This window comes from Loxodonta africana, chromosome 13, assembly GCF_030014295.1.
Source record: "Loxodonta africana isolate mLoxAfr1 chromosome 13, mLoxAfr1.hap2, whole genome shotgun sequence".
In the NCBI taxonomy this organism is placed as follows: domain Eukaryota; kingdom Metazoa; phylum Chordata; class Mammalia; order Proboscidea; family Elephantidae; genus Loxodonta; species Loxodonta africana.
The window spans coordinates 37,398,554-37,426,512 of record NC_087354.1 but is presented as its reverse complement, the minus strand read 5'-3'; the positions used below and the strand labels follow the sequence as shown (position 1 = coordinate 37,426,512).

Sequence of the window (27,959 nt, the reverse complement as noted above, 5' to 3'; positions counted from 1 at the left end):
CGTTTGGGTCCATGTCATTTATCACTTGATAGTAGGGGAAATAATAATCACCACGTACTTACCATGTGGTAGGTACTGTGCTAAATATTCACGTTTTCTCAGTTAATCCTCATAGCAAACTCATGAGGCAGTTCCATCAATGTTCACATTTCTTGAGACTTAAGCGATAGTGTAACTTGTCCAGCCAACACGAGTGGAAGCCTGAGCCAGAGTTCAGGTTCTTAACCACCAAACTAAGCTTCCTTGCTTCCAACCCCACTCCCCACCCCAGAAATACCTTTTTTAGGCTGTATAAGAGCTGGAGTCCTTGCTCTTACATCCACAATGGACTGGTCACACCCCTGCTTAAACCCCATAGTAAGTATATTTCTAGAAAAACATGGCACATGAAGCAAACAGATTTATCTCTATTCCCTCCCAAAACCCCACTATGATGACAGTAAAGAAATAAACAAGGCATAAATCCACACAGACTAAGGGTAAAGGAGAAGTGATGATGGCAGATGAAAGATGTCAACAAAATTCTAGAAGCTGGAAAGCAGATGGAAACTGACTTGGTAGAATGGAAAAGGCTGAGAACCAAGTGCCTGAGGCAGAACCCTGGAAAGGCTCAGGATTTAGGGTGCCAGAGGGCCCTGTGGATCTGGGTATCAGTGGAGCTGAGGATGAGAGTGTCACTGAAAGTCTGTTTAAGAACTGGTGGAACCTGGAATCCCCTCTCCGGCTCTGCATGACCAGGTGACACTAGCTCCCTGCCTGAACGAGGGCTGGGGGTTACTCCCTAAAGAGGGTGGACCAGGAGAATCTGACCTGGGGACACAAGACACAGTTGGGGCTCTGAGGTGAAAGGGCCTACAGAGAAAAGGGGGACAAATGAAAGTCTACACAATGAATAGAGAGATCCCTGCCAAGCCCCTTCCCCATTTGGATGCCAGAATGCTATAGCCAGGCTTACACCCTTCCAGGAAAAGACTAGAAGGTTCCTCTGCGGGAAAACAAAATCATCAGAAAAAAATAACTTAGACACTGATATTTAAAGATCTCCCAAAGAAACAGCCCTGTCCTGGCCCAATCCCTCAACAGTGACACAGAGAAGACCTGCCTAAGTCTGGTGTCTCGGTGCCTTCTTCTTATGTATGAAATGCAGAAAAGACATTTTAAGGAAACCTTTAACATGAAAGAAAGAGATTTTTTTTAAAAACCTCAAAGGAAGAGAAAGCCATCGCAGGAAGCAGAAGAAAAAAATAAAACCTCAGGAAGATAAGATACTGTACCCATGAAACAAGAACATGATAATAAAAAGTACTTAGAGAACAAGAAAGTTTAAGAATTTAAAAGTACAACAGAAAAAAAAATTTTTTAATTTAATAGAATGGTTATAATGTAAAGATAAGGATGTCTCCCAGAAAACAGAGATTGAAAAAAAAAAAAAGTTTAAAAAAATAAGAAAATGAAAGGACAGCTGAATACTAAGGATTCCAGAAAGAGAAAATAGAAGAATTACCAAATAAATAATACAAGTCCATTTCTGAAACCCAAATGACAGGTTTCAGAAATGCCCGAGATGATAAATAAAAATAGATCAAGGCACATAATTGTAAAATTTCAAAGAGAGAGAAACTTTGAAAGCATCCAGATTTTTTAAAAGGTCACACACAAAGGCTTGGGAATCAGAATGGTATGAGACTTCTCAAGGGTAATGTTGGAAGCTAGAAGACAATGGTAAAATGCCTTCAAAATTCTGAGGGAGAATTGTAACCTAGAAGTCAATATTGAAGCAAATTATTAGGTGTAAGGGTAGAATAAAAACACTTTCAGACATGCAAACCAACTACCTCCACGCACTCCTTCTCAGAAAGCTACTTCAGGATGTGCACCACCAAAACAAGGCAGTACACCAACCCCCCCCCCCCCCCAAAAAAAAGTAGCATGGGATCTAGAAACAGGAAGGTCCTGCGTAACAACAATTTCAGCGCAGGTCTAGAAAGCATCCAATTTAGAATGGAACAGAGGACAGGGAAGTTGGGGGTGGGGGAAGATTCAGGGGTAAAAAAGGCAACTGTTAGATTATCTGGTAGGAATTACCTTCTGGAAAACGGGATTATGAGACATTTTATAGAAACTGTTGAAGGACATAGGAGACTTAGCCACAGAGGCAAAGAAAAGTGTTATCCTTAAAAAGAAAATGTCATCTGGTTACAACACTTGGTTCAACCAACAATAAAGAGGGTTTACACAGTCATAATAATGAAAACACTGAATATGAACCTAATCAAAATATGTTAACACTATATCAGGGTGTGGCAGGGAAGACAAATTTGTGTACAGAAAGTAATGCAAGGGAGCTGAATCCACTGTACAAATCAACAAATAATATCTAAACTGAAAAATCAAGAAACAGCAGTCCAGGAATTCTTTTTGGAAATATACAAGTACATAACATAAGAAAAAGCTAAAAGAGTAAAAGTTGAAAGTAGCTGCCTAGAGAAAAAGAATGGACAGTGGGAAGGGGTGGAGAAGGTGATTTAGTGCTCTGCTGTTGCCATTTTGAAATTCTTCATAATATTATCTTTGAACCCGTGTTTTGTAAATGAAGTCTTGCCATAGATTGAATTGTGTCCCCCCAAAATATGTGTATCACTTTGGCTAGGCCGTGATTCCCAGTATTATGTGATTATCCACCATTTTGTCATCTGATGTGACTTCCTATGTGTTGTAACTCCTACCTCTATGTTGTTAATGAGATGGGATTAGTGGTAGTTATGTTAATGAGGCAGGGCTCAATCTACAAGAACAGATTGTGTCTTAAATCAATCTCTTTCGAGATATAAAAGAGAGAAGCAGGCACAGAGACAGGGGGAGCTCGTACCACCAAGAAAGTAATGCCAGGAGAAGGATGTGTCCTTTGGACTCAGGGTTCCTGCACTGAGAAGCTCCTTGTCCGGGGGAAGAGTGATAAGGACCTTCCTCCAGAGCTGATAGAGAAATAAAGCCTTCTGCTGGAGTTGATGCCTTGAATTTGGACTTGTAGCCTACTAGACTGTGAGAGAATAAACTTCAGCTTGTTGAAGCCATCCACTTGTGGTATTTCCGTTACAGCAGCACTAGATGACTCAGGCAGGCCTGATGGGACAAAGGAGCAGGCAGGTGGGGAGAGGCTACCCGCACAATGTATGTGTTTGTCATTCCTTGCCACCCCATTCACATCTAGCATTTGCTTTGCCCCATGAGCACAGAATTCTAGTGGACTCACGACGTGTAGGAGACTCAGAGACTCAAAGCAAGTACAAAGTAAGAATGCTCTGCCTACAACTGAGTCAGAGAGAACGCCTTCAACCCCAGGGGCCACACTTTCCACTTGAACCAGAATTTGCTTCAAATGCAGAAAGAAGGCAATGATGTTCTAAGAAACACCAATGACCAGGAAATTTTGTCATTCTTTCTTATTCATGTTACTTCCCTGTATTAGCCGACCACTTACACCGAAAAATGACTAGACAGAAGGAAAAGGAAAGGGAGAGCAACCGCAACTCTTTTTTCTTTATTCCTCCCTCCCTCATCAGTAAGGCAACAGGAGAGGGTGTTGGTGGAATGCGCGCATATCAGGGAGTAAAATAACACCAGCTGAGTTAGTTTTGTGCAACATTTCCACCGGTTTTTAGTGGGTAGTCAGTACAAGCTATGAAACACAACTTGTGGCATTTCAGCGATTCCCTCAGAGTTAAATGCTCTTTTATTTGCATTTAAAACTGGCAGTACACACAATAAAGATGAATGGTAAAATTTACGCTAATAACTTAAATTACGAATTTTTCTTTACCTAGGACACCATGACAGAGAGAATGCGGAAGAAAGGAAAAAGCTTCATATTTTAGGATTTTTAATAACACTTTTTTCCCTGCTTTTCACAGTTAGGTGCCACCGAGTTGATTTCAACTCATAGCGACCCCATGTGACAGAGTGGAATTGCCCCCATTGGATTTTCTAGGCTATAATCTTTACAGAAGCAGGGCCAGCTCTTTCTCCCGTGGAGCTGCTGGGTGGGCTCAAACCGCCAACCTTTCAGTTAGCAGTTGAGCATTTAACCATTGTGCCACCAGGGCTCCTTTGCTTTTCAATGGACCCCACAAATTATGCAGCCAGCCCCGCACCTCCTCTAGCTTCATTTCCTGTCCAGCCTCAGTTCGCATAACCTCAGTGAAACTGCTTCTCTTTCCTGTCTCCAGGCCTTCATTCGCGCATCCTCTACCACGAACTCCATTCTACCTGCTGTATCTCTGGGAACCCTTGCTCAGGTTCCAAGATTTAGCTCAGGTGTCCCCCCTGGGAGGACTTCGAGGACCCCAGCCCCCATCTGTATTGGGTGCCCCTCTACCCTGGCACTACAATATCACTTCCTGCATCTCCCACACTAGGCCTTGATGTCATGGGCAAGGACTGGGTCCCCAGAGCTGGGGGGCACTTACTCAAGGAACCTGGTGATGTACTCGCGGCTGCAGCGGGACCAGGTGAGGGGAGCAGCGTCGTACAGGAGCTGTGGAGACATGATGAAAGGCCGTTTCCCAACGGGCTCACAGTCATTGCCGCTTCCGTCATGCTGAATGCCAAAACTGCGTGAGACACAGGCCCCAGGGGCGGGTGAGCTGGTGGGAGGCTGCCAGCCTGCCCCCACCCCAGAGGCCTGCAAAGTCCTGGCTCCCAGGGCTGGCCCTGCCACCAAGTGACTGTGTAGCCTTGGGAAAGTTACATCCCCTCTCTGAGATCACGTCCCTTAATCTCATATATGAGTGTGATAGCTGGAATCCTGTGGAGTCCTCCTCCAGGTGCACCAGCCCAAGCCTGAATGACCCAGGGCAGCCCTGCTCCTGCCAGTGATGGCAAGCCAAGTGTGGCAGCCCATCACGGCCTGGCAACCTCACTGGTACCAGCAACAGGCTGACAGAGGTCCTTCCATGCCCAGGTCTTTGTTCCAAGACAGTATACTTGAGTCAAGCAAAGAAGGTCCCACTCTACCACAGAAAGGTCTCGATAAACCATCCTTGGCCAGGGCACGAGAAAATTCGTATCTCCTGAGCACCTGCTATGGGCCAGGCACCAGGCTAATCGCTTTCACAAACACTGTCTTGCTCAGTATTCAGACTTCCCAGGAAGGCATTATTATCCCCAGAGAGGCTCAGAGAGGCTAAGGAACTAGTCAGGGTAATATAGCCAGGAAATGGCAGACTGGGGTAGAGAGCTCTTTTCACCACAGTAGGTGGCCTCAGAGCCCTGTGTGCATGGCCATAACCCAGGGAACCCAGTGTCTAGGTAGATGATCCCAACACCTCTGACCTTCATCGGCTCACCAGATAGTCTTAGGTGCTGCCACGGTCACCAGTTAAACAGGAACCTGCCACCTGCCCAGGCACAGAAGACGAGGGCATGGGTCACGCTTAGACATGAGAGCCTCAGGCAGAGGGTGTCAGTGGGAAAGAGCTTTGGACATCATTGAATTCAACCCCCTCAATCTATAGGGAGCACACAGAGGCCCAGAGAGGGCAGGACAGTGGCCCAAGGGCACACAGCAAATGGGAGTAGGTAGTGGGGACCAAGAGGTAAAGATGCAAGCACAAAGGCCAAAGGAGAAGGGCCACCAAAGATCTATGGTGACATTGTGGCCCATACCACCCCCCCCATCAGATAAGACTTGTGCCAGGCCAGCCCCAGAGGTACCCAGGTGGTGCCCCTCTCATGTTCAACAGGGAAGCATCCCGGGGGAGGGACAATGTGGGGATGGCACATGACCAGATGAGTGGGGGCTTGCTCTCGTGGGGCAGTTTCCATTCCCCAGGATCTTGTGGCCCACAGGCCTGGCTGCCCTGCACCCCAGGTTGGGAAGGTAAAGCAGGGTTCTTGGAGTGGCAGTGGGGGGGACAAAGTACCTGTGCCCGAGCTCGTGGGCCACGGTGAAGGCCAGGGGCAGGCCCGTGTCCTCGTTGATGTTGCAGCTACGGTGCGGCTGGCACATGCCCGCCACGTGGGACAGGCCCAGGGTCTCACAGGGCCGGTTCATGGCCGCACACAGGTCCTTCCTGCACACATGGAGAGAAGCGGGGTCTCAGGCTGACCTGACCCCTGACCCCTGGCCCCGAGGGATGGGAAAGCTGCCCCCCACCCTCTCGCTCGCTCCATGACCCCAGGCCACAGCACAGCGGCCACCAGAGGAGCAGATACCCTCACTCACACATGACCCACCGATGCCTCCTTGACCCATGCACTGTTAATTTTGGTCACTATTCGGTAAGGGTGCTGATAGAAACTGCCAGAGTGCAATAGAGGCAAAATAACTCCACCTGGAGTTTAAAAATACTAATTCTGTAAGAAGTAGCACCGGTGGCACAACAATCAAGCACTCAGCTGCTAACCAGAAGGTCGGCAGTTCAAACCCACCAGGCACTCCGTGGGAAAAAGACCTGGCAATCTGCTCCTATAAAGATTTCAGCCTAGAAAACCCTATGGGGCAGTTCTACTCTGTCACACGGGGTCACTATGAGTTAAAATTGCCTCCACGGCACCTGACAACAATAATTCTGTAAGAGCCAGGGCAGACCTGCTCAAGTGCTGATGAGATCCAGCCTTGGGCCAAAGGTGCTCAAACTCTCCTTAAAACGGGCCTCCCCAAGAGTGGGGCTGCGTCTCTCCCCAAATCAGGGCTTCTCCCTGAGGGTAGGGTACACCTCCTTCAGATGGGCTCTCCACCCCCTATCCCCTGCCCCCAGGCCCCTGGCGGCTGGCAGAACCTGGTGAGCAGGATGGCGGTGTCGTGATGCAAGGGGTGGGCATCTCCCTTCATGTTGATACTCTTCTGCCACTTGCAGAAGTTCCTCAGGGTGTTGTCTGCATGGTGTGTGATCTTTAGGTCCTCCTGGGGGCACAGAGGGAGTCCCTGGGTGGTGTAAATGGTTAACACACTCGGGTGCTAACCAAAAGGTTGGAGTTTCAAGTCCCCCTAGAGATGCTTTGGAAGGAAGGCCTGGCAATCTACTTCCTCAATCTTCCTCCTGAGCTCCAAGAGGGTCAGGCCCATTCTCCTCAGTCCCAAGGAGGAAGACAGGCCCAGAGGGGGCAGAAGGAGGACAAGCAGCCTGACCACCACTCCACAAAAACCTCCTGGAGGGGACCGGAGGAAGGGTCAGCCAGGGACTGGGGGGTGACAGATGGCAATGCCCAGGTCAAGGAGACCCTTGTTGTGCTTTTCCACATGGAGCTGGAGGGCTCTGGAAGCCACTGTCCATCCCCAGGGGGCAGTGGGGGCCACACAACCTCTCACCTCCTCCTCTTCCAGCAGGACCAGGCGCACGATGGTGATATGGATGGGGTTCCCAACGCTGGGGTCGTGAAACAGGCCGGTCACCTACCCAAGAGATGGGGGTCAGGCTGTCACTCAGGATACCGCACACAGGCAGCCAGCGCCCACCCCAACCCACCTGGACGGATGCACACCTGCGTGCACGCAAGGCTGCACACGTGGACCTTTTATGCACGTGCACCCACACTGAAGGCATCCCCCCGTCTGCACACACACATTTCCCCAGTCCAGCAGCGGCAGAACCGGGAGGACCAGGAGGCTTCCCAGGCCCCTCCCAGGCCTGCCACCTGTTCTGAGCACCAGTTTGGGCCTGCTTCCAAGTACCAACCCCCACCCCACTAAGCCCAGCAACCGCAGCTCCGCTCTCCCAGGGCTGCCTGCTTGGCCCATCGCCAGGTCCTAGTTCTGCCTACTGCAGCCCCCTCCTGCCCTAGGGATGCCAGAGCCAGCATCCCAGGATTGAGCCCCCTAGTGAGGCATGAGACCTGGGTAGTGTGGGTATCCCAGGCCCAGGGAGTTTTCCCACTGCTTTGTTACCCCATCTTCTGGGGGCTCTGGCACCTGGGTGCAAAGCCAGGGAGCCAAGGGGACAGGTGTCAGAGGCCCCATGGCTACACGGGGAGCTCTCTACTGAACACAGGCCACCCCCAAAGATGGAAGGTGAGCCAGATGCAGGAAAATGGCCCTTGGGCATTGGGGAGCTATCAGCTCTTTCAAAGCCATCAGCTCGGAACAAGGAAGAGGCCAGCCCATGATGGGGGACAGGTGTCAAGTTCCAGAGGGCAGAGATAGCAGGACAGGATTCTAACAATTCCATCAAGAAAAATAAGACAAAACAAACACTGCTCGGGGGGCACCACACCTCTGATGATGGGTGTGGATGCACTGCTAGAACCCAGGGTCAGAAATGGTGCAGTGTGCCACCACCCGTCTCCACGCCCAGGCTGGCACACGGAAGCCCCTCTGCCACCTTCTTTCCCCCACATCCAACCAGTGTTGCCTCCTCAATTTTGCCTGACTCTGTCTCTTCTCTCCATCCCCACCATCACTGCCCAGTCCAAGATACCATCATCTCTTTTCTGGCTAGCTGTCACGGTCTAGCAGGTCTCCCCACATAATCTGTGGCCCCTCCAGGCCACCTGTAACCTAGCAGCTCTAGTCATCTGTCTTGAAAATACAAACTCAATGTCACCATGCCCTTGCTTAAAGCAACTGAGTGGTTCTTCATTGGCCACATGGTAAAGACAGATGTCCCCAGCCTGGCCAACAGGCCTACATGGTCTGGTCCCTGCCCATCTCTCTGGCCTCACCTCATGCCCTCACTCCAGCACTCTGGCTCTCTCTCAGAATCCCATGAGTCTTCCTACCACAGGGCCTTTGTAGATGAGATACCTCAGCCTAGGAAATCTTCCCTCCCCTCAGCTCCAAGTTATCTTCTACTCTCTCTACAGCTCTCAGACCCTCCACCGTGTCCTTGGGAGCCTCCCAAAGCACCATGAACTTGTCCTTCCCAGCACCCACCTCAATGGCACCTTTACATTCAATCGGGTGATGGTTTGATTAATGTTTGACTCCCTGCCCAACTGTGACCTCCATGAGGGCTAGGGCTGTGTCTGTTTGGACTCCCTCTTATAGTCCCAGTGCTCAGCCGAGTGTCCAGCCCATGCAGGACACTCAAGAAGTATCTGTTGAACGAACAAATGAATTTTGGGCACTGTGCTGGGTATTTCCAATGCATTATGTCATTTAAAAGAAACAGTGTGGAAAATGAGAAAAGTATCCTGCAGAAGGTCAGATTAAAAGAACAAATCTTTCCTAAACTACAGATAGGTGAACTTGGCATCAGCCCCCAGTGAAATGACTTCCAAGGACAAGAAGCCCCTAAGGGTCCACTAAGACCTGTCGCAGCAACTGACCCATCCTACATCCTGAGTTAGGGCTAGGGGCAGCTTAGTGCCCTTCCCTCAGCAGATGTAACACTTCTCACTGTCTCCCAGAAGTATGGGGGGAAAATAGGTGCTAAGAGACACTGGAGGAATGGGGAGTCGTAATTGGTTGATCAACTTAACCTAGCAGTGTTTGTTAATGGCCTAAGGTCAGTGTGGGGTGTTTCAACTAGATAAATGATATCCGGGGAAGTGGAGCCTTGTTCAGGAGCCCTGGTGGCAGGGTAATTAAGTGCTTGGCTGCTAACTGGAAGGTTGGCGGTTCGAACCGACCAATTGCTCTGTGGGAGAGATATGGCAGTCTTGTTCCATAAAGATTCATAGCCTTGGAAACCCTATGGGGCACTTCTACTCTGGCCTATACAGTCACTATGAGTTGGAATCTACTCAATCGCAACAGGTTTTCTTTTTCTTATTTATTTATTTATTGTGCTTTAAGTGAAAGTTTACAAGTCAGCCTCTCATACAAAAAGTTATACACACCTTGCTATGTAGTCCTAGCTGCTCTCCCCCTAATGAGACAGCACACTCCTTTTCTCCCCCCGTATTCCCGTGTCCATTCAACCAGCTTCTGATCCCCTCTGCCCTCCCACCTCCTCTCCATACAGGAGTTGTCCACATAGTCTCATGTGTCTACTTGAGCCAAGAAGCTCACTCCTTACCAGTATCAGTATCTATCTTATAGTCCAGTCCAATCCCTGTCTGAAGAGTTGGTTTCAGGAATGTTTCCAGTCTTGGGCTAACAAAGGGTCCGGGGACCATGACCTCCAGGATCCCTCCAGTCTCAGTCAGACCATTAAGTCTGGTCTTCTTATGAGAATTTGAGATCCACATCCCAATGTTCCCCTGCTCCATCAGGGATTCACGGGTTTTGTTTTTGTTTTTTTAAGAGCTCTGCTCTGATGCAGACATGGAGAGCAAGCCAGAATGAATATAAAGTAAGATTTGGGGGTTGTAGGTGACCACAAGCACCCAGGGGATGTCATGAGGAACTCTGCTGGGCTGAGTGAGTCTTACTCTGCCCAATTCCTGGCACACAGGGAACACTGAGGGAAAGGAGGTGAAATGAACCCAGTTAACCATCGGTGGCTCCAGACCACTCCTGGGCCTCTTTCAGGTTAAGCCCTCTTAAGAAGTGAGAATAGGAAGGACAAGATCTCAGGGTTTCAGGACCTGGCCTTTTCCCCTGCCCCCAGCTTAGGGGCCAAGCTCTGCTGGACAACTCTGGCTGTTAGTGGTTCTCCTCCCCAGACAGACAAGACTGAACAGAGGCCTGAACTGGGCCTTTGAATCCTTGAATGCCAGGTTCAAGGCTGTGGCTTCCATTTTATAAGGAATGGGGAGCCAGTTATGGTGGCTGAGTCAGGGAAGGACTGACCCAGAGCTGAGCTTGCAGATGAGGAGTCGAGCAGTAGGGGTGTGATGGCCAGCTGGTAGAGATAACAACCATGAACAGAGCCACTTCTTGTCTCTGAGCCTCAAGCCTCGCAGATGTCAAATGGGTAGCTGGACTCTGATGATGTCAGAGGGTGCTTCCTTTAGGGTTGTATGGGGGAAGCAGCAGCATATGACCAGAGGCAGATTACCCAATAAGCAAGGTAAGCCTGGTGCTTACGCTGCTTACCAGATCACCTGTAGTGAACAATTTCACATTTTTTTCACCACATCAAAGATTCTGCTTCTAGATATGGCTGGCATCTGTCTCTCTCCCAACCCCATAGCACCTTTCTACAGAATCAAAGCTTCTTTTCAAATTTACGATCCCTGTGAAACCCATGTGAAATTGGTCAGTACAGATTATTAAGTAAGTAAACCCATGCTTACCTTACTCACTGGGTAATCCACCCCAGCATATGACACACACCTCAGGGCTCCCCTTAAACATGACCCAGCTTCAGAGAACACACCCCTCACCCTTGTCCCCAGCCACCCAGCCCAGGGCAGAACCAGGTTTGTGTGACGGCCTCCCCACTGGATGCCCTGCTAAGAATCCCAGGGCAGAGATCTTTTCCCCAAGGGGCTGCAGGAAGCAGGTGGTGACTAAGGCCTCCTCTGCACGCTCAGGGCAGGTAGCAGCGGGAGGAAGGCTGGCACCTCTGGGAATCACCAGCTCCAATCAGCTGAGTGCTCTGAGTGGGACTTAGGAGGCCTGGGCTCCCATCTATGTCTGCCTCTGCCTCGCTGTGTGACCTAGGCAAGGCACTCAACCTCTCTGGGCCTCGGTTATCACAAATGCCATGTGGGGTCATCCCCAGTTCACAGATAGGTAAGCTGAGGCTCAGGCAGGTAAAGTAACTTGCCTGCCGTCACAAGCTAGTAACTCTAATGTGTGCTGATGTCCCAGGCAAGGGCTGTTCTGGCTGGCATTTCTGTGTCCCCAGTGCCCAGTGGTGCTCCTGGCACAGAGGAGAAAGGAGTTTGCTCAGGGCAGTGTAAATGAACCAACCAGTCTGCGAGCTCTCCCAGGCAGGCACAGAGTTGTAACTGCCTCGGTCTCCTTCTACCCAGCTCTGGTCCTGGCAGTGGGTAGAGGCTGCCTATCAAATGCCAGCTGAGCCAATGAGGTGGCATGAAACCCAATGATGTCCCCACAGTAGCCCTGGAGGTCTCACTCCTAGAGGCTTACTGCCAGGCCCCCCACCCTTTCCTGGACCTTGGAGCTTAGAGACATGTCCTCCTGCTTGGGGTCTGGGCCTGAGTCTGGGTCCCAGCCTGTCAGGCTTTCTGCCCTAAACTTACCTTTTGAACCCCCACCTCCATCCCCTCCCAGCCTTTGTCACCCACCACCTGCAGCTGACTCACCATATTCATGATGGTCAGCACGTAGTTCTCAACATGTGGCTGCCCGTGATACTCCACCATTTTAGCATCAGCTACCACCAGGGTCTCCACCCACTTCTCCTTGCTGACCGAGCGCTGCTGCAGACGCCTTGGCCGCTGCCGCTGCCACTGCTGCTGCTGCTCCCAGTGCTCCCGCCGAGACTCCAGCTCCTCCAGCTCTGGGGATGCTGTGGACCCAGATGGGGAAGGGGTTAGCTGCTGGCAGGGCTCTCCCCAGGGCAGAGGGAACAGCACTGGGATCAGTCTGGCTGCTGCTATGGCCATGCTGCAGAGGAGGTGCTAGGTTCCCCACCAGGCTCATAAAGGTGAGTTATTCCAGGGTGGGAGCAGGCTGGGGAGAGGAAAGAGGTTTCCAGCTAGTTGCTCTCCTGGGGCCAGGCATGGCCTGGCCTTGCCTGGACACTTGGGAAAGAATGACTGGTGGGGCTGGAGGTGCCACAGGCACCTAAGCAGGAGGTGGGTAGGGGAGACTGAGCACAGAGGTGGGGAGGTGGGAGTGAGGCAGGCCTGATGGGCAGAGGTTGCAGGCCCCTGGCACATCTGGAAGGCACAAGCTATAGCCAAGTGTTGGTCGGTCTGTCTGTGTCCCTCTGGTCCAACGGGAGGTGGGCAGGTAGATATTGAGTGAGGGTTCTAGAAGGAGCCCATTGTCCCCCCAAGCCCACCCCCTAACCAAGGGGCTGGCAGCAGAGGGGAGTACCTTGCACCCCACAGGTGCCCGGAGCCCTGGAGGCACCCCTCTCTGTCTGCCTCTCAGGGGCTTGGCGCTTGTATACCACATGAGGCTGGGCCTGTCCAGGCTGGGCTGGGGCACCGTCCAGAGGCTCAATGAAGTAGTCCTCGTTGGAGAGCTGGAACACGCCTTTCTGGGGAAGAAGCACCAGGGCTACATAGGGAGGCTGGCTCTCAGGGCTCTCCTGCCCATCCCAGAGGCCCCGTCTGCCCAACTGTGCCCACGCTGCTCTTACCACTCTTGACTGACGCCTGACACACCATGCTTTCCTCCCTCTGGGCCTTGCCCACTCTGTACCCTCTGCCTAGAACGTCCTTCCCCACCATCCTCATGCAGCCAAAGGTTTCAAAACTCAGGTCAGAGGCCAAAGCCCCCAGAATGCGAGAAGTGGGTCTGAGACCAAATCTAACAAGATGGCGTCTTCCACACAGTCCTAGACAGCCGGCAGCCCAGGCCTCTAGGCCATTTTGCATCTCCTTCGCATGCCAGACAATTCCAGCCACTGTGCCCCCTTTCAGATGGCCCAAGCTTCTGACCTGCCCACAGTTTCCCTGAAGTGATGAATCACTCCGAAAGCAGCTCCACCCACACCTGAGCCATAGAGATGCTCACAACCACTGGGACATCCTGTTCCCTGGACCCAGGGCCTGCCAGAGAAGGGAAGCTGGCAGGGGGGCTCAGGCATGGCCACCTGGCATCCAGAGAGTCTAGGGAAGGAAAGAGCCTTGGGAATGACCTCTGGACAGTCCACCACCTCCTGAGGAAGCTCAGACCACTAGGGGACGGCTCCAACAGGGAAGAAGGATTTGGCAATTCTGCCCCTTCCTTGGGTCATGCTGAGCAAGGGGGTCTGGGGTGCTGGAAAGTGCATCAGTTTCAGGGTCTGGAGACCTGGATTTCAATGCGGACTCCACCACTGGATAGCTGGGTGGCCTCAGGCACATTCCTCTCTGAGCTTATTTCCTCATCTGTAAAATGGGCATGATGTCCCATATGGGCAGCTGCTGCAAGAGACTCAGCAGGATTACCTGTATGTACAGGGATGGGCATAGGCTCCACAAAGGAGAATACGTGGTGGTGGTATCACGGCAGCTGTGGCAAGTAGCTAAGAGCGTGGGCTCTGCAATCAGACCCCTCTTCCCAAGGTGTTTGTAGGGGAGAGACAATAAAAAAAAAAATAATACAAGCGCAAGAATAAAACTAAGAGATAGTGGAGTGCACATGGTAAGGACGGTGCTGCACGGAGGGCTAAACGGGAATGTGACACTGAGGAGACAGCTACTTCTGAATGGGTGGTTAGGGAAGATTTTCTGAAGAGGTGACATCTGAGCTGACATCTGAACGCAGAGATGGCAGGTGATGATCTTGGGAAAAGAGCATCCAGGCAGAGGGAACAGCTTGGGCAAAGGCCCTAAGGTGGGAATGAGATTGGCATGTTCGGGGTGTGGAAAAGCTAACACGTATTAAACAGCTACTATTATGTGCCAGGCACTTTCTAATCTCGCTACTCACAACTACCCTATGCAGTAGGTGCTACTATGAGCCCCATTTCACAGATGAGGAGACTGAGGCACAGAGTGGAGGTGCAACTTGCCCAAGGTCACATAGCTAGAAGAAAGTTCTGTGTGGCTGCAGCAAAGGGGAAGAAAGACAGGGTGGTGAGTAATGGGGTGAGTCCCCCATGTCCTGGAGGAAGGAACAGCAAGCGCCCCACTGAGCTGGGCCTCCACCCCCAGACCCACCCAGTCTCCAGTCTCTGGGGTCTCCAGACCCTTGTCCTCAGGCAGGGAAGAACCACTCACTCCCCCTTTGGAGGAGATTCAGTTCTGGGGATTCACAGGTGCTTCGCCAGCCCTGACCAAAGACGTCAGGTGGCAGGACATTTTCCCGGCAGGTACTCAGCATACCTTTGCTCAATATATGATCCAAAGGTGAGCCAGAAAGGTGGCAAGAAGGTGGGCATGAGATGGGGTCTGCCAAGGAAACAGGGCAAACTCCTCAAACTCGTCTGAGGCACAGGCCTGGGAGTCTTAGACTGCCTTAACTCCTGAAAGCCACTCCAAGCAGCCGTCATCTCCACAGACTGCTCAGAGCTCCCACACAGCAGCCCACCCATCCACCAGCTGTGTCACTATCCCCTGAGCTCCCCTGCAGCCCAGGACAGATGGGCTTCCAAAGGCAGCCATTGGCACGAGCTGCCCTGGCATTAGGCCCTATCCAACCTATGGCTTCTGCCTGAGCACTCTGAGCTGAGGCCTCCTGGACATGGCTGATGGCTAACAGTGTGCACACAGCCCTTACGCCTCCCCAAACACCGCCCAGAGCTGGGAGGGCAGGGTTGGGCAACTAAACAGAGAGAACAAAGAGGCCCCATCCTGCCTGGGGTGGAAACTGCTGTAACGGAGCACTCAACCAAAAGGAGGCTATTAGGGCTGCACGCCATAGCCAGCATCCCCCTTCAGCCCAAAGCCCAGTGGCTGACGCCTGCTCTCCCGGGAGCTCTGATCTGGACAGAAATGGGCTGACGGAAGAAGCTTACCACCCCTTGAGGAACGGCTAAAAAGTAAAGGGTGCCTACCCCAGAGAAGAGCAGCTTAAGGGGGTCTGCAGGGGAACAAAGTCGTAACACTCCATAGAAAGAGGAGGTCAGCTGCTTTCTGAGTTACTTAGCCTGTAAACAAAAACCAAACCTGTTGCCATGGAATCAATTCCAACTCTCGCTGACCCGTGTGTTACAGAGTAGAACTGCTCCATAGGGTTTTCTCAGCTGTAATCTTTATGGAAGCAGATCACCAGGTTTTTCTTTTGCTGCACCGCTAGGTGGATTCAAACCACCTACCTTTAGGTTAGAAGTCCGGTGCAAACTGTTCGCGCTACTCAGGGACCTGGTTAGTCTACAAACGGTGGTTCTCAGAGTAGGGTCTCTGGACCTGCAGCATCAGCATCCATGGGAATTTGCCAGAAATGCAAGTTTTTGGTGCCCTCTCAGAAATCATCAGCAGGTGATTCTGACTCACCTGGAGGTTTGAGAACCGCTGACCTGGACAAGGTCTGCGTGTGTCAGGCCCACGGTACAGGAGTGAACACTAAAGCCCAGGCCACTAGCCAAGTCCACCCCCATCCCTAGCTCAGTGCACTCACCAGGCCGTTGCAGGCACTGATGGCCGCCAGGCCGCCCTCGAGCTCGGGGTCCTGCACCTCACCGAGCAGGTGGCAGGAGGGGGTGCCGGTCTGGATGCGTGTGCGGGCCAAGCCGCCGCGCCGCCGCGTCTCGCTCACGAAGCCGGGCGCCAGGAGCTGCCAGTTAGCGGTCAGGTTGAAGCGCAGCTCTCGCCCACGATACAGCAGCTCATAGAAGGCAGGCGCGTTGGGCCGACCAGACACGTCCCGCTTGCGAAGGACGCGCGGCCACAGCTCATAGGACAGAAAGGAGCCCCCTGCGTCCACGCGCACCGGGTGCACGACGTCCAGCGCCTCCCGGCTCTCAGAGGCTTGACCTGCAAGAACACACGGGGCGCTTTGGTCAGCACCAGCCTCGGGGACGTGGCTGGTGGTCTTGGAGGGAGTAGCCAATAGGGAGCGGCTGGGGTCAGAGGGCCTGGGTTCATCCTGTGCAGCCTACTAACTCTGCTAGTCCATCTCTCTGGGCCTCAGATTCTCCATCTGGCTTACTGCAATAACCTCTTATTAGGTCACCCTGCTTCTACTACTGCCCACCTCAACCTGTCCCTTTGTTGCTGTTAATTGCTGTGGAATAAATTCTGACTCATGGTGACCCCATGTGTGCGGAGTAGAACTGCTCCATAGGGCTTTCAAGGCTGTGACCTTTTGGAAGCAGATCGCCAAGCCTTTCTTCCAAGGCCCCTCTGGGTGGGTTCAAACCATCAACTTTTCGTCTCGTAGTTGAGCACTAGTAGTCTGCGCCACCCAGTGACTTCTCAACCCTGTCCCGAGTTCCCTCCATTCCACCCACTGGCCTCCTTGACATTCCTCAAACAGACAAGATGCTTCTGCCTCAGGGATTTCACACCATTCTTCCCTCTACCTGGAACACTCTTCCATCATACAGCCACATGGCTAAACCGCTAACCTCCTCAAGGGCTTGCTCAAATGTCTCCTTCTCAGTGAGGCTTCCCCTGACCACTTTTTTTTTAAATTGTAACTCCCTGGCCCTCTCTATTCCCCTTCCCTGACATCAGTATCATTTACATGCTTGTTACATTTACATGCTTACTGTTTCTACTATTTATCTGTTTTCTCCCTCTCCCCACAGTGTAAGCTCTAGGAGGGCAAGAAGCTTCCTAGTCTTTGTTTGATAAGTGTTACGTGCTAGAAGAGTTCCTGGCAACTAGTCGTTGCTTGGTAAATATTGGTTAAGTGGATCTACAGAATGGGGATAATAACAGAAGTGACTCTCTTGGGGCCCTTGTGAAGATTACATGAACCGAGCTAATCTACACATAGCAGTGCCCACTGACTGAACATGGTGGCAGTTAGGACCATCATGACTATTATTAGCCTGGTGGATTTAAGAGTGTGCTCCCAGGTACCTGAGGGTTCCTCAGGTGTCTCCAGGCCTTCCAAGGTGGGAGACTAAGGACCACCAAGGTGGGCAGCCCCTGCCCGCCTACCACCTACCCCTTCACCAGAACAGCTCTGGTTCCTGTCTTTCCCAGGTAAGAGTTCATCTGAAGGAAGATTTCCAGGGCTGGAAAAAATCTGCAGACTTCTGCTCAGCCTCTTGCAGTTTGCAAAACCCTCTCCCTGTAGCCCGGTCCTCTTGGATTTTTTGCTAAGGTCCAGATTCTTAATCTTTTTCTTGCCATGGTAACCTTTCCCAGAATGTTTTTATTTTCACAAATAAAATACACAGGCGTACCAAGTGTCATGGATTGAATTGTGTCCCCAAAAAATATGTGTATCAATTTGGCTGGGCCATGATTCCCAGTATTGTGTGATTGTCCACCATTTTCTCATCTGATGTGATTTTCCTAGCTGTTATAAATCCTGCCTCTATGATGCTGATGAGATGGGATTAAAGGCAGTTACATTAATGAGGCAGGGACCCAATTTACAAGATTGGATTGTGTCTTCAGCCAATCTCTTTTGAGATATAAAAGAGAGAAGCGAGCAGAGAGACACAGGGACCTCACACCAGCAAGTAACAACAGCCAGGAGAATGGCACGTTCTTTGGGCGAGGGTCCCTGCACTGAGAAGCTCCTAGATCAGGGAAGATTGATGACAAGGACCTTCCCCTAGAGCTGACAGAGACAGAAAGCCTTCCCCTGGAGCTGGCACCCTGAATTCAGACTTTTAGCCTCCTAGACTGTGAGAGAATAAATTCCTCTTTGTTAAAGCCACCCACTTATGGTATTTCTGTTATAGCAGCACTAGGTAACCAAAACACCAAGGAAACTTATTATATTGAAACAGTTATCAAAATATATTTTGGAGTTACCAGGGGCAGATGGGAGGGAGGGGGAAACAAGGACTCAACGCTTAAGGGACACCGAGCTTCTGTTAAGGGTGATGGAAAAATCGGAATGGATCAGGGTGACAGCTGGGCAGCAGGATGAACATAAATAATGTCACTGAACTGTCCATGTGAAAAGTATTGAAATGGCAAATGTTTTGTTACATAGACATACTTGCCACAATAGAAAAATTTTTCACATATTTTTAAAGTGGGGTGTAGAAGTATGTGCTCCTTGATTAATATAAGGGCAAATTTAACAACTATGATAACTTTGAAGTAGTGAAGAGCATAAATTGGTTTTTTCTAGTGATGACAAAGTCACAAGTGCTGCTAATACTGTTGGGATTTGTCGCTAACACGCATAATCGAAGGAAATGCTCAATTTCACTGAGAGATTAGGAAAATTAAAGATGTAATCTTCTCCCAAGAGCCCTGGTGGCACGGTGGTTAAGTGCTTGGCTGCTAACTGAAAGGTCAGCGGTTCAAGCCCACCAGCCGCTCCACAGGAGAAAGATGTGGCAGCCTGCTTCTGTAAAGATTACAGCCTCGGAAACCCTCCGGCGCAGTTCTACCGTGTTCTATAGGGCTGCTATGAGTTGGAATCGACTCGACAACAACGGGTAATCTCCCATCCAAGTTCCTTGTTGTTGTTGTTAAGAGCCATCGAGTTAATTTTTGACTCATAGCGACCCCATGTGACAGAGTAGTACCACCCCATGGGGTTTTCTGGGCTGTAATCTTTACACCAGGGCTCCTTTTTTCGTTGTTTGTTTTTAATCTTTACAGGAGCATATCACCTGGTCTTTATCCCGAAGGACCACTGGGTGGGTTCAAACCACCAACCTTTCAGTCAGCAGCCAAGAGCTTAACTGTTGTGCCACCAGGGCTCCTTATCAAAGTTCATGGACCCCCCAGATTCTACTATGGCTCCTTAGGCCAGCAGACTTCAAGTGAGAACGTCTGTGGTCAGGTCTCTAGACTATTTCCTAGATGAGAAAGCAAAGGGAGGCTCAGAGAGGTAGAGAGACTGGCCTAAAGACACACAGCAAGAGAGGCAGAGCTGGGGCTGGGACTCACGTCTCCCCAACGGCTTCAATCTCATCAGTGATATTGTTCTACATTCTCAGCAATCTTTCCCTTGCTGGGGGTCATTTTCCCCATTGCTAAGGTGAAGGAGTTAAACTAGATCAAGTTTTTCAAACTTCTTTGGCCACCAGATCTAGTCTTCAAAAAAAACACCATATTATGTTAATGGAGGAGGAACAATTCAGAAAAAAAGGGTGAGATGGTTTAACACCTTGACGAATGTGATCGGTGTCACTGAATTACACATGTAGAAATTGTTGAATTGGTGTATGTTCTGCTGTGTATATTCTCCACAACAACAAAAAATAAATTAATTTATAAAAAATAAAAAAATAAATGCATCACATATCAGAGCAGTACTGCTGAGGGGAGCCCAAAGGGAGCCCTGGGGCCCATAGTCTTGCCTCCCTCTCTTTCTGCAGTTCCCAGACTCTGAGGAGCACAGTTAGGAAACTGGATGGTCTGCAGTTTCTCCCATTCCCAGGTCTTGCCCAGACTGACTGGGTGTATGCCCAGCTCCTGGGATCCTGGCTGCTCATAGCAGTGAACCTTCAGGCCCACAAGAATGTCTGGGTGCCCTGCAGATTTCCCACCAGGGCTGTCTCTGCAACAGGTGGGGTGGAAAGGAAGCCAAGCCCCAGGCTGTGGCTCCATCCAGGCCGAGCCACGTGCACAGTGTCCTGCACACCACTGGTGTACCCCTCTGCTGAGGACATCCCCCCACTGCACACCGTTGCCTAGTGGGCTGGTGGCCAGCAGGGCACAGAGATGGTGAGAAGCATCTCAAAAAGCTTGCTTCAGGAGGCCAGGTGTGCTGGGGTGACGTGCTCTGTGGCTTTGGGCAAGTCTTCCTATCTCTGAGCTTCAGGAGGGCACTAGTGCCCTGGTTTGCCAGACTTCCCGGATAAGAATCACTGAGGTATTGTTAAAAACAAATTCTCAGACTCCATCCTAGACCCACTGAATCAGCATGTCCAGGAAACAGGACTGGGAAGCTGAGTTTTTTAAAAAGAGCCTCGGGGGACTGAAATCATCAGGGAAGTTAGGAAATTCCCTGCTGGGAGTAAAACTGGCTGAACCTCAGCAATACCTGGAGAGCTTGGAAAAGCTGCACATGTCCAAGACCCAGCCCAGGGATGCTGATTTCATAGACCCAGGGCTCTGGGGCCCTGGAATCTGTATTTCTCTAACCCTTCCCAGGGTTCTGATATAGCCATTTCAGAAGCCACTGGGCTGGATGATTTAAGGAGGCTTCTTGCTCTAGCATCCTAATAAGGGCATTTGGGATTGCAACCCCATAACCACAGCCTACAAATTTGTTTTTTGTCAATTTGTCGATTTTTTTCAGCTTGCTTTGGCTGGCAGAAATATTGCAAAGTGTTTTAGTCAGTTGGCAATGTTTAAAAATCAGACAAGCTGGCACAAAACCCTAATATTTAGCTTTTTCTTGAAAAGACTTAATATCCACCCATACCATGCCTAAATTCCCACCTGGTGGATAGAAGTGGCTGGAGCCGAACAGTTGCTGCCCCTTCAGAGGGCCCGTGCCTTCCACTGGCCTCAGTCCTCACCACTCTCCACTGTAACACTGTGGCTGAATGTAAGTTGCCCTTTGGTGTTGCACTTACGTTGTCTTTCACTCAGTAAAGCACTGAGTCTCTGACAAAAACGGGAGAACAAGAGATGGTCCAAGAGGCCCCACGTTTCAAGAAAAATGTGTCTCCCCACTTGCCTAGTTTGCTCATTTATGTTGCCTGCCCAGTTCCCATAGTCATTTGGTGTGTGACTCTTGGCTACTAATTGTGAGGGAGTGCTGTGTTTTCCAAAGTCCAGAGAAATGTACGAGACATCATCCTTGCACTCAGACTAGATCAGTTAGAGAAATGAGTGCGGGATAGTCATGACTCCCACCCCTAACACAGTGCTAGGGAGGTCCAAGCAAGGTGAGGGGACACCTGTTGGATGGTGTGATGGTTAAGATTGTGTCAGTTTGGCTGGGCCATAATTCTCAGTGTTTATACATGATCACTCCCGTGATGAAATCTGCTGTGAGTAGCCAATCAGTTGAAAGGGAGTTTCCTTGGCGGTGTGGCCTGCAAACCGAATACAAGCAGACATTCTAGCTTTTTTGACTGTTCTGGACCCTGCGACTGCCTCCTGGTCGTCTGACCTCCAGTTCTTGGGACTTGAGCTATCTGCTTATCTGCTGATCTTGGGATTCATTGATCTTCACAGTCCGTGAGTGAGAACCCTCCTCTCCAACCTGACAATCTTGGGTTCACCAGCCCCTGCAGCTACATGAATCAGGAGAAGCCTTGTGGTCTTGCCTTCTAATCTTGGAATTCATCGATCTTCACAGCCTGTGAGGAAGAGTTCTGTTCTCCGACCTACCGATCTTGGGTTCGCCAGCCCCTGCAGCTATGTGAATCGAGAGAAGCCTCTATCCTGATCCACGGACTTGGGACATTCCAGCCTCTACAATCGCATAAACCATTTCCTTGATAAAAATCTCTATATATTTATACGCTTTACTGGTTTTGTTTCTCTAGAGAACCCAGGCTAAGACATTTGGTACCAAGAGTACCACCAGTAGATCAGGTATTAGTGAAATGGGAGGCTCTGGGTGAACACATGTGTGATATCTTTCTACAGTTTTGCCAGAATTAGAAGTAAAAAGAAGCTGTTTGGTTGGTCCTACTTTTGCTAGACAAACTGATGAAAGAAAGAGATGCACTCAGGGCATCAGAGTCAAAGCTCAAGCACTGCATAAATGACCTCCAGCCTTCCACTTGTGCTTTGAAAGAGAGCCTTATTTCTTGTAGTAACAGAGCTGAAATTGCTGAAAATCAAACCCTGAGTCTTATTGTAAGAGTGTTTGAATTACAACACCAGCTCAATTGCCAGCCTAGAAAGGTGTCTGAAGTTAAAGTAAGGGCACCAATTAGGAAGTTCTAAAGAATACTTAGCCACTTCTTTCCAAACTTGCTGTTTTATCTCTTTGCCTAATGGCCTAACATGTTTTTTAGTCAAAAGGAAAAAAATAATTATTGGATGCTATCACTTTTATCACAACTTTTATTCTCCTGTTTTGTTCTACATTCTTTTTTTTTAAATTTTTTATAATGAATGTGTATTGTTTTACCACTAGGATATTTTTAAAGGAGGGGAGGATGAATTAAAAGTAAATAAATCTTTCTCTCAATTTCTCCTACACCTGACCTCTGGTAGAGATCTTGGTAGCCAAAATTACCACCACCTAGTGCCAGCAAGGGGAAATTGCAGGTTCCAGTAACTGATAAGTACCTGCATCAGAGTTGAGCTCGCAGAGCTAAACCTGCAGTGTGATGGCCGAAGGCATCATTGGGCTGGAGTGCCAATTACTGTTCATAGTTGAGTCTGTTCCACCAAGTCAGGAGATCTGTTTTGACTGGACTGAGCTCCTGCCACACTGGGTGTTAAATACTTTCATTATCACTCCTGGGTGACAGAACTGTCACTTTAGAGATTCCACCAGAGAAATGCCAACGTGATGTTTACCCTCACCTCCCTATCAAGAACCTGAGTTATAATCCTGCCCTTCAAATGACCTGCAGCTCATGCCAAGGAGGAAAAATAACCAGGGTGTGTGTATGTGTGACACATGCCCCCTCCTCCATGAGTCTGCAGGCATGTGGCTGATACACATATAGGTGCATGTATGCAGGGCCTACATGGTCGCTTCAGTGTGGTGGGGGGACCAGGGGCTGGGCCCCAGTCCCAGCAACCCCATCAAGTCCCTAGGTTTGTCACAGGTGGAGAAGAAGTCAGTACACAATTCCTAAAAGTGACCCTAGGGTGTGTCCTTTGGTCTCAGTGGGCAGAACCCCAGGCAGCTGGGGCAGCTGCAAAGAAAATGACGCAGAGCTCAGCAGCCTTACGGTGGGAGATCCTGAGAGCAGAAGGAAGAGGTCCCCAGGCTATACAACTCTGGGGATACTGGAGACAGACACCGTGCCCTGACGAGGGGGCCCCAAAATTAGATTGGAGTGGGTGCCAGCAGGTCCAAGTTGCAGGGCTCACCAAGGATTTCTTAATCTTATGAGGTTCATCTGGCAGATCAATAAAAATAAATGGCCACCACATGGCCATTACTCTGTCCTGTGCTAAGCAACTGGCATTCAGTATCACATTTAATCCCCACAAGAACCCTCTGAGGTAGATAGTATTTATTATTCTCATTTAACAAGTGGGCAAACTGAGGCCCTAGAGGGGCAGGAGGTTGGTCAAGCTCATACATGGGTCTGGTCTGCAGCAGAAGCAGAGAGGCTCCTGACCAAAACGTCCCCCCAGTCACCCCTTCCACAGCAGCCAGAGGCCCTGAACCCAAGTTCAGGCTCTGGGGCAGTTCTCTCGGGGAACCACTTTCCTGTCCCTCATCCCCACTACCTACATCCTCATTGGCCCCCAGCTCAGGGCAGTAGGGGAAAACAGGCTTCAAGCAGGTGGCCCTGGAATGCAGACCTAGCAGGTCATTCTCCTCTCTGAGCATATTTCCTTACCCATAAAAGGACTTTCCATCCCCTTCCTTGCATGTATGTGGTGAGGTTAGCACATAGTAAAAACACCAGTTCCCCACAGAGCGGACCCCAACACATGGGGCGCTATGTGGTCAGAGTAGAACTATACTCTATAGGGTTTTCAATGGCTGATTTTTAGGAAACAGATCACCAGGCCTTTCTTCCAAGTCCAACTTCCAACCTTTCTGTTAACAGCTGGGAGCACTAACCATGTGCACCACTCAGGGACTCCTGGAGCACAGCAGGTGTTCATTAAATGTTTGCTCCCTCTCCACTTTGCTGCTAGACTGACCCTCCCTAAAACACTGCTTTCAACACCCTACTCCCTTTAACAGCTCCCCAGATCTCTAAGACCTGGTTTAAATGTCCCCTATATTCCAGACCATAGCTTTTCTAACTTAACAGCCAGAATCCCTCTATTGAGGAGGCAGGTCTCCCCCATTGATCCCCACATAGCCTAATCCAGTCCCGAGGGTCGCCCCTCACCAGCTCCACACCCTTCCAGCCTATCCAAAGCCCATTCATCCTTTCAGCCACTCCAACCTCAGGCCCCTCCTCCTCCACAAAGTCTTCTCGACTCTCCGTCAGCAGGGCTCTCCCCCGTATAGGACGGGCCCCCATCACAACCGGAGTTCTTGGAGCGCCGAGCCAGGGGCCTCATACACCGCGGGCTCCTGAATTCCCAGGCCGACTGCCCGGGACGCGCCAGGAGCGCAGCGGCCCTGCCGGCGGCGGCGGAGCGAAAATCTGGACCAGCGCCAGCGGCTCGTCGGAGGTCGGCCGGACAGGCGGGGCGGGGAGAGTCAAGCCGAGGGCCGGGGAAAGAAGCTCCCGCTCCCGGCTCCATTCCCCGCGCCTTCACACTTGGGGAGGGGGGAGGCAGGAAGTGCAAGGGCCGAGCGAGACCCGGCCCCCCGCGCCCTTAAGCAAGGGCCGGCTGCCAAGCTGCGGTGGGCGGGGGTCCCAGGCGCAGCGGGACTCCGGGGACGCGGCGGCGGCCCGCGCAAACCTGCGACCTGGTGCCCTCGCCGGCCAGGCCGCTTTCCAGACGAGGCACGCTGAAGAGGGTGAGAAGCCGGGCTCGGTGCAGCCCCTCAGACGAGAACACCCCGGAGAGGCGCGAGTCACTGCACCCGAAAGGTGGAAACCCAAGTCCCAAGAGCGGAAGGTGCTATTCAAGGTTACATGCAGGGTCAACAGCCGAGTCCCGGGCTAGGGAAGGTGCCCCAGCGGAGCGGTTTCGCTCCCCGGACCTCACCCATGTCCCTAACTCCCTAACATGAGAAGGGTGCGACCAGCTTCAGGCACAGCCGGACCGGCGAGGGGTCTGCAGAGGGGAGAAGGGGTAAACCGCGGCCGGGGGAGCTGAGGGGGCGGCCACCCACCTGGTGCGGGTCCGAGGGCGCCGGGCACCAGAGCGCAGAGCAGCAGGAGGAGGGGGCGCAGCCGCGGCGCGGGCCGGCTGCGGGGACTCGGGCCGCTGGGCATGGCCGGCGCCGGGCGGCCGCTGGGCGACCCCGCGCGCAGACTCTCGTCCGTCCCGTCCGATCGCTGCCCGGTCCCGGGTTCGGCTCAAGCCGTGCCCGGCCGCGTGCCGTCCCCGGCGTAGTCCAGCCCGGCAGGCGGCTGCGCTCGGTCCGCGGGCAACAAAGGCTGCAGGGCCCGCCCCCTCGGCCCTCAGCGGAGCCAAAGAAAAGACAAGAGAGCAAGGAGGAGAGAAAGAAAGAGGGAGGGAGGGCGCGCGGCCGCGGGCCCCCGCCCCGCCCCTCGGGCTCCTTCCCCCGCCCCGGGGCTGGTCCACCCTCCGCGGCCGAGCCTCGCCCCGCCCCGCCCCGCCGGCCCCGCCAGCCGCCTGCCGCGCGCCGGGCGGGGCCCAGGGCAGGACACCCACAGCGCCCCCCGACGGACGCCCGACCGCCCTTCAGGCCGAGTGAGCCCCCTGGCGGCGGAGCCGGGCTGGGTCCTCCCGACCTGAGCCCGCGGAGATGGCCCCAAAATCTGAGATTTCCGGAATGTCTGCTTTGTCACTGAACTGAGGCACCCCTCGGTGTGCTCTCAGTGGCTAGCAGACCAGCCCCTCCTAGGGAAAGGCACACGGAGGTTTCCCAAGGGTCCTAGGATCACTCAGCCGAGCGGCAGGGATCCCGGGGGTCCGGAGGTAGGTTCTGCTCCGAAGCCAGCACTGGACATATGCCTGGGCCGTCCGCTGGGTGAGTTGCCGTTTCCCACGCGAGGTGGGGCCCCAAAATTCCTCGTCTTGGGACTGTTTTCCAAGTGAATGTTTGCCTGGAGGGGAGCACAGTGTTTGACCCACAGGCAGGGGACTCTGTGGCCTCACCCAGGCCAGTGCCCACAAACTCTCAGCAGGGGCCCCCTGGGAGTCTGGAGGCTGGCCAACTCCAGCTTCACATCCCAGGCCAGCCTCCACCCCAAACACCGGCCATCTGTCCTCTCTTGGCCCTGGCCCTAACTCTGGGTTCAGGCTTCCCTACCCCTGAGCTCTCAGGAGTCCCCTCAAGGAACCTCCTGCCCTCCACCTCCTGCTTTCACTAAACTTGCCCCCCTCTCTTTGTCCCTCAGGACGGTTGTGGTCATCTTCCTCCCATTGGCTAACCTTGGTGTAGCCACGCTGCCCTCTGAGGCTCACACACCTCCTCGGCTCGCAGTGGCGGTCATTTTCCAATCTCCTGTGCATTTTCCCTCATTTCCTAAAACTCACTTCTGGCTCCCTCTCCACCCTAAGCCCTGCTGACCTTCTGGGGAACACATGTAACACATGACCACTCAGTTCCTTGATGGCCTTATTTCCAATGACGGTCCACTCCACCTCAGCCACCAGCACACATGGCCACACCCTAGGCTGTGTCCTACCTCAGAACTGCCCTATCTTCAAAATCTAAAAATCAGATCCCCCACTCCCAGACCAGACCCTGCTCTCCATCCCACCTTTTCAGCACTCTCACAATCATGCTATGTATTCTACTTCCAGTCCCTTATTGTCTTCCCCTTCTCCCCTACTACCAGCCCCTTCTGGCCTCAACTACTTCCCTCCCTAGCTACATTCATTGTTTAACCTACTCAGCTACCTCGCATTTCTCCCTACCCCTAACAGCAGCTGGCCCAGTGACAGGGGCAATTCAGGCCATCACTACATACTACCCCACCCCACCTCCACACGATAAGCATATGTAACTGGCACCCACTCATTTTTCGCTCCGTCTGGACACAGTGGAGCAGGCACCTTCTGGCAGTCATAGACAAATGCTTCCACCAGGGCTCTGTGGTCCCCTTCCCACCTGCCTCCCCAGGGATCTTGCTCTAGGTATCTCCCTCTTTCCTTGGTCTTTGTTGGCTTCCAACTCTAATCTAAAAACATTCTTGTCTCTTTCCTATTAAAAATACTGGTAAAAACCCATACATCTATGGTCAATTGATTTTCGACAAGTGTTCTGAGTCCATCCATCTCTTCAATAAATTGTGCTGAGACAACTGGATCTCCACATGCAAAAGACTGAAGCTGGATCCGTACCTCACACTGTATATGAAAATCAACTCAAAATGGATTAACAACCTAAATGTAAGAACTAAAACCATAAAACTCTTAGAATAAAACACAGGAGTAATGCTTTGAGACTTAGTTTTCTACAATGGACTCATGGATACAACACCAAAAGCATGACCAGCAAAAGACAAAATAGACAAATTGGACTTCATCAAAATGAAAAACTTTTGTGCATCAAAGGACTTTACCAACAAAGTGAAGAGACAGCCTACAGATTGGGAGAAGACACTTGGGAACTCTATAGTGGATAAGAGTTTAATACCCAGAATAGGTAAAGGACTCCTACAACTTAACAACAAAAACACAAACAGCCCAATTGAAAAATAGGCAAAGGACTTGAGTAGACATTTCACCAAAGAAGGTGTACAAATGGCCAATAAACACATGAAAAGATGCTCAACATCATTAGT

At 51.5% G+C, this 27,959-nt stretch overlaps 1 protein-coding gene across 2 annotated transcripts in view; it reads right to left on the bottom strand.

Moving 5' to 3' along the window:
* The window catches only part of ADAMTS7 (ADAM metallopeptidase with thrombospondin type 1 motif 7), a 48,180-nt gene extending 22,690 nt beyond the window's left edge, over positions 1-25,490 (bottom strand). For both annotated transcript variants that reach the window (XR_010317389.1, XM_064267212.1), the window contains exons 1-8: positions 25,373-25,490; positions 16,010-16,365; positions 12,836-13,001; positions 12,097-12,302; positions 7,310-7,393; positions 6,780-6,904; positions 5,922-6,071; positions 4,467-4,610 (exon numbers count right to left, since the gene is read on the bottom strand). Coding sequence is in view for 1 of the 2 variants with exons in the window: in XM_064267212.1 (XP_064123282.1) it covers positions 4,467-4,610; positions 5,922-6,071; positions 6,780-6,904; positions 7,310-7,393; positions 12,097-12,302; positions 12,836-13,001; positions 16,010-16,365; positions 25,373-25,475 (1,334 nt within the window). In the remaining variant the exon portion in view is untranslated. The remainder of the gene's footprint in view (positions 1-4,466; positions 4,611-5,921; positions 6,072-6,779; positions 6,905-7,309; positions 7,394-12,096; positions 12,303-12,835; positions 13,002-16,009; positions 16,366-25,372) is intronic.
* Positions 25,491-27,959: the final 2,469 nt, after the last annotated feature.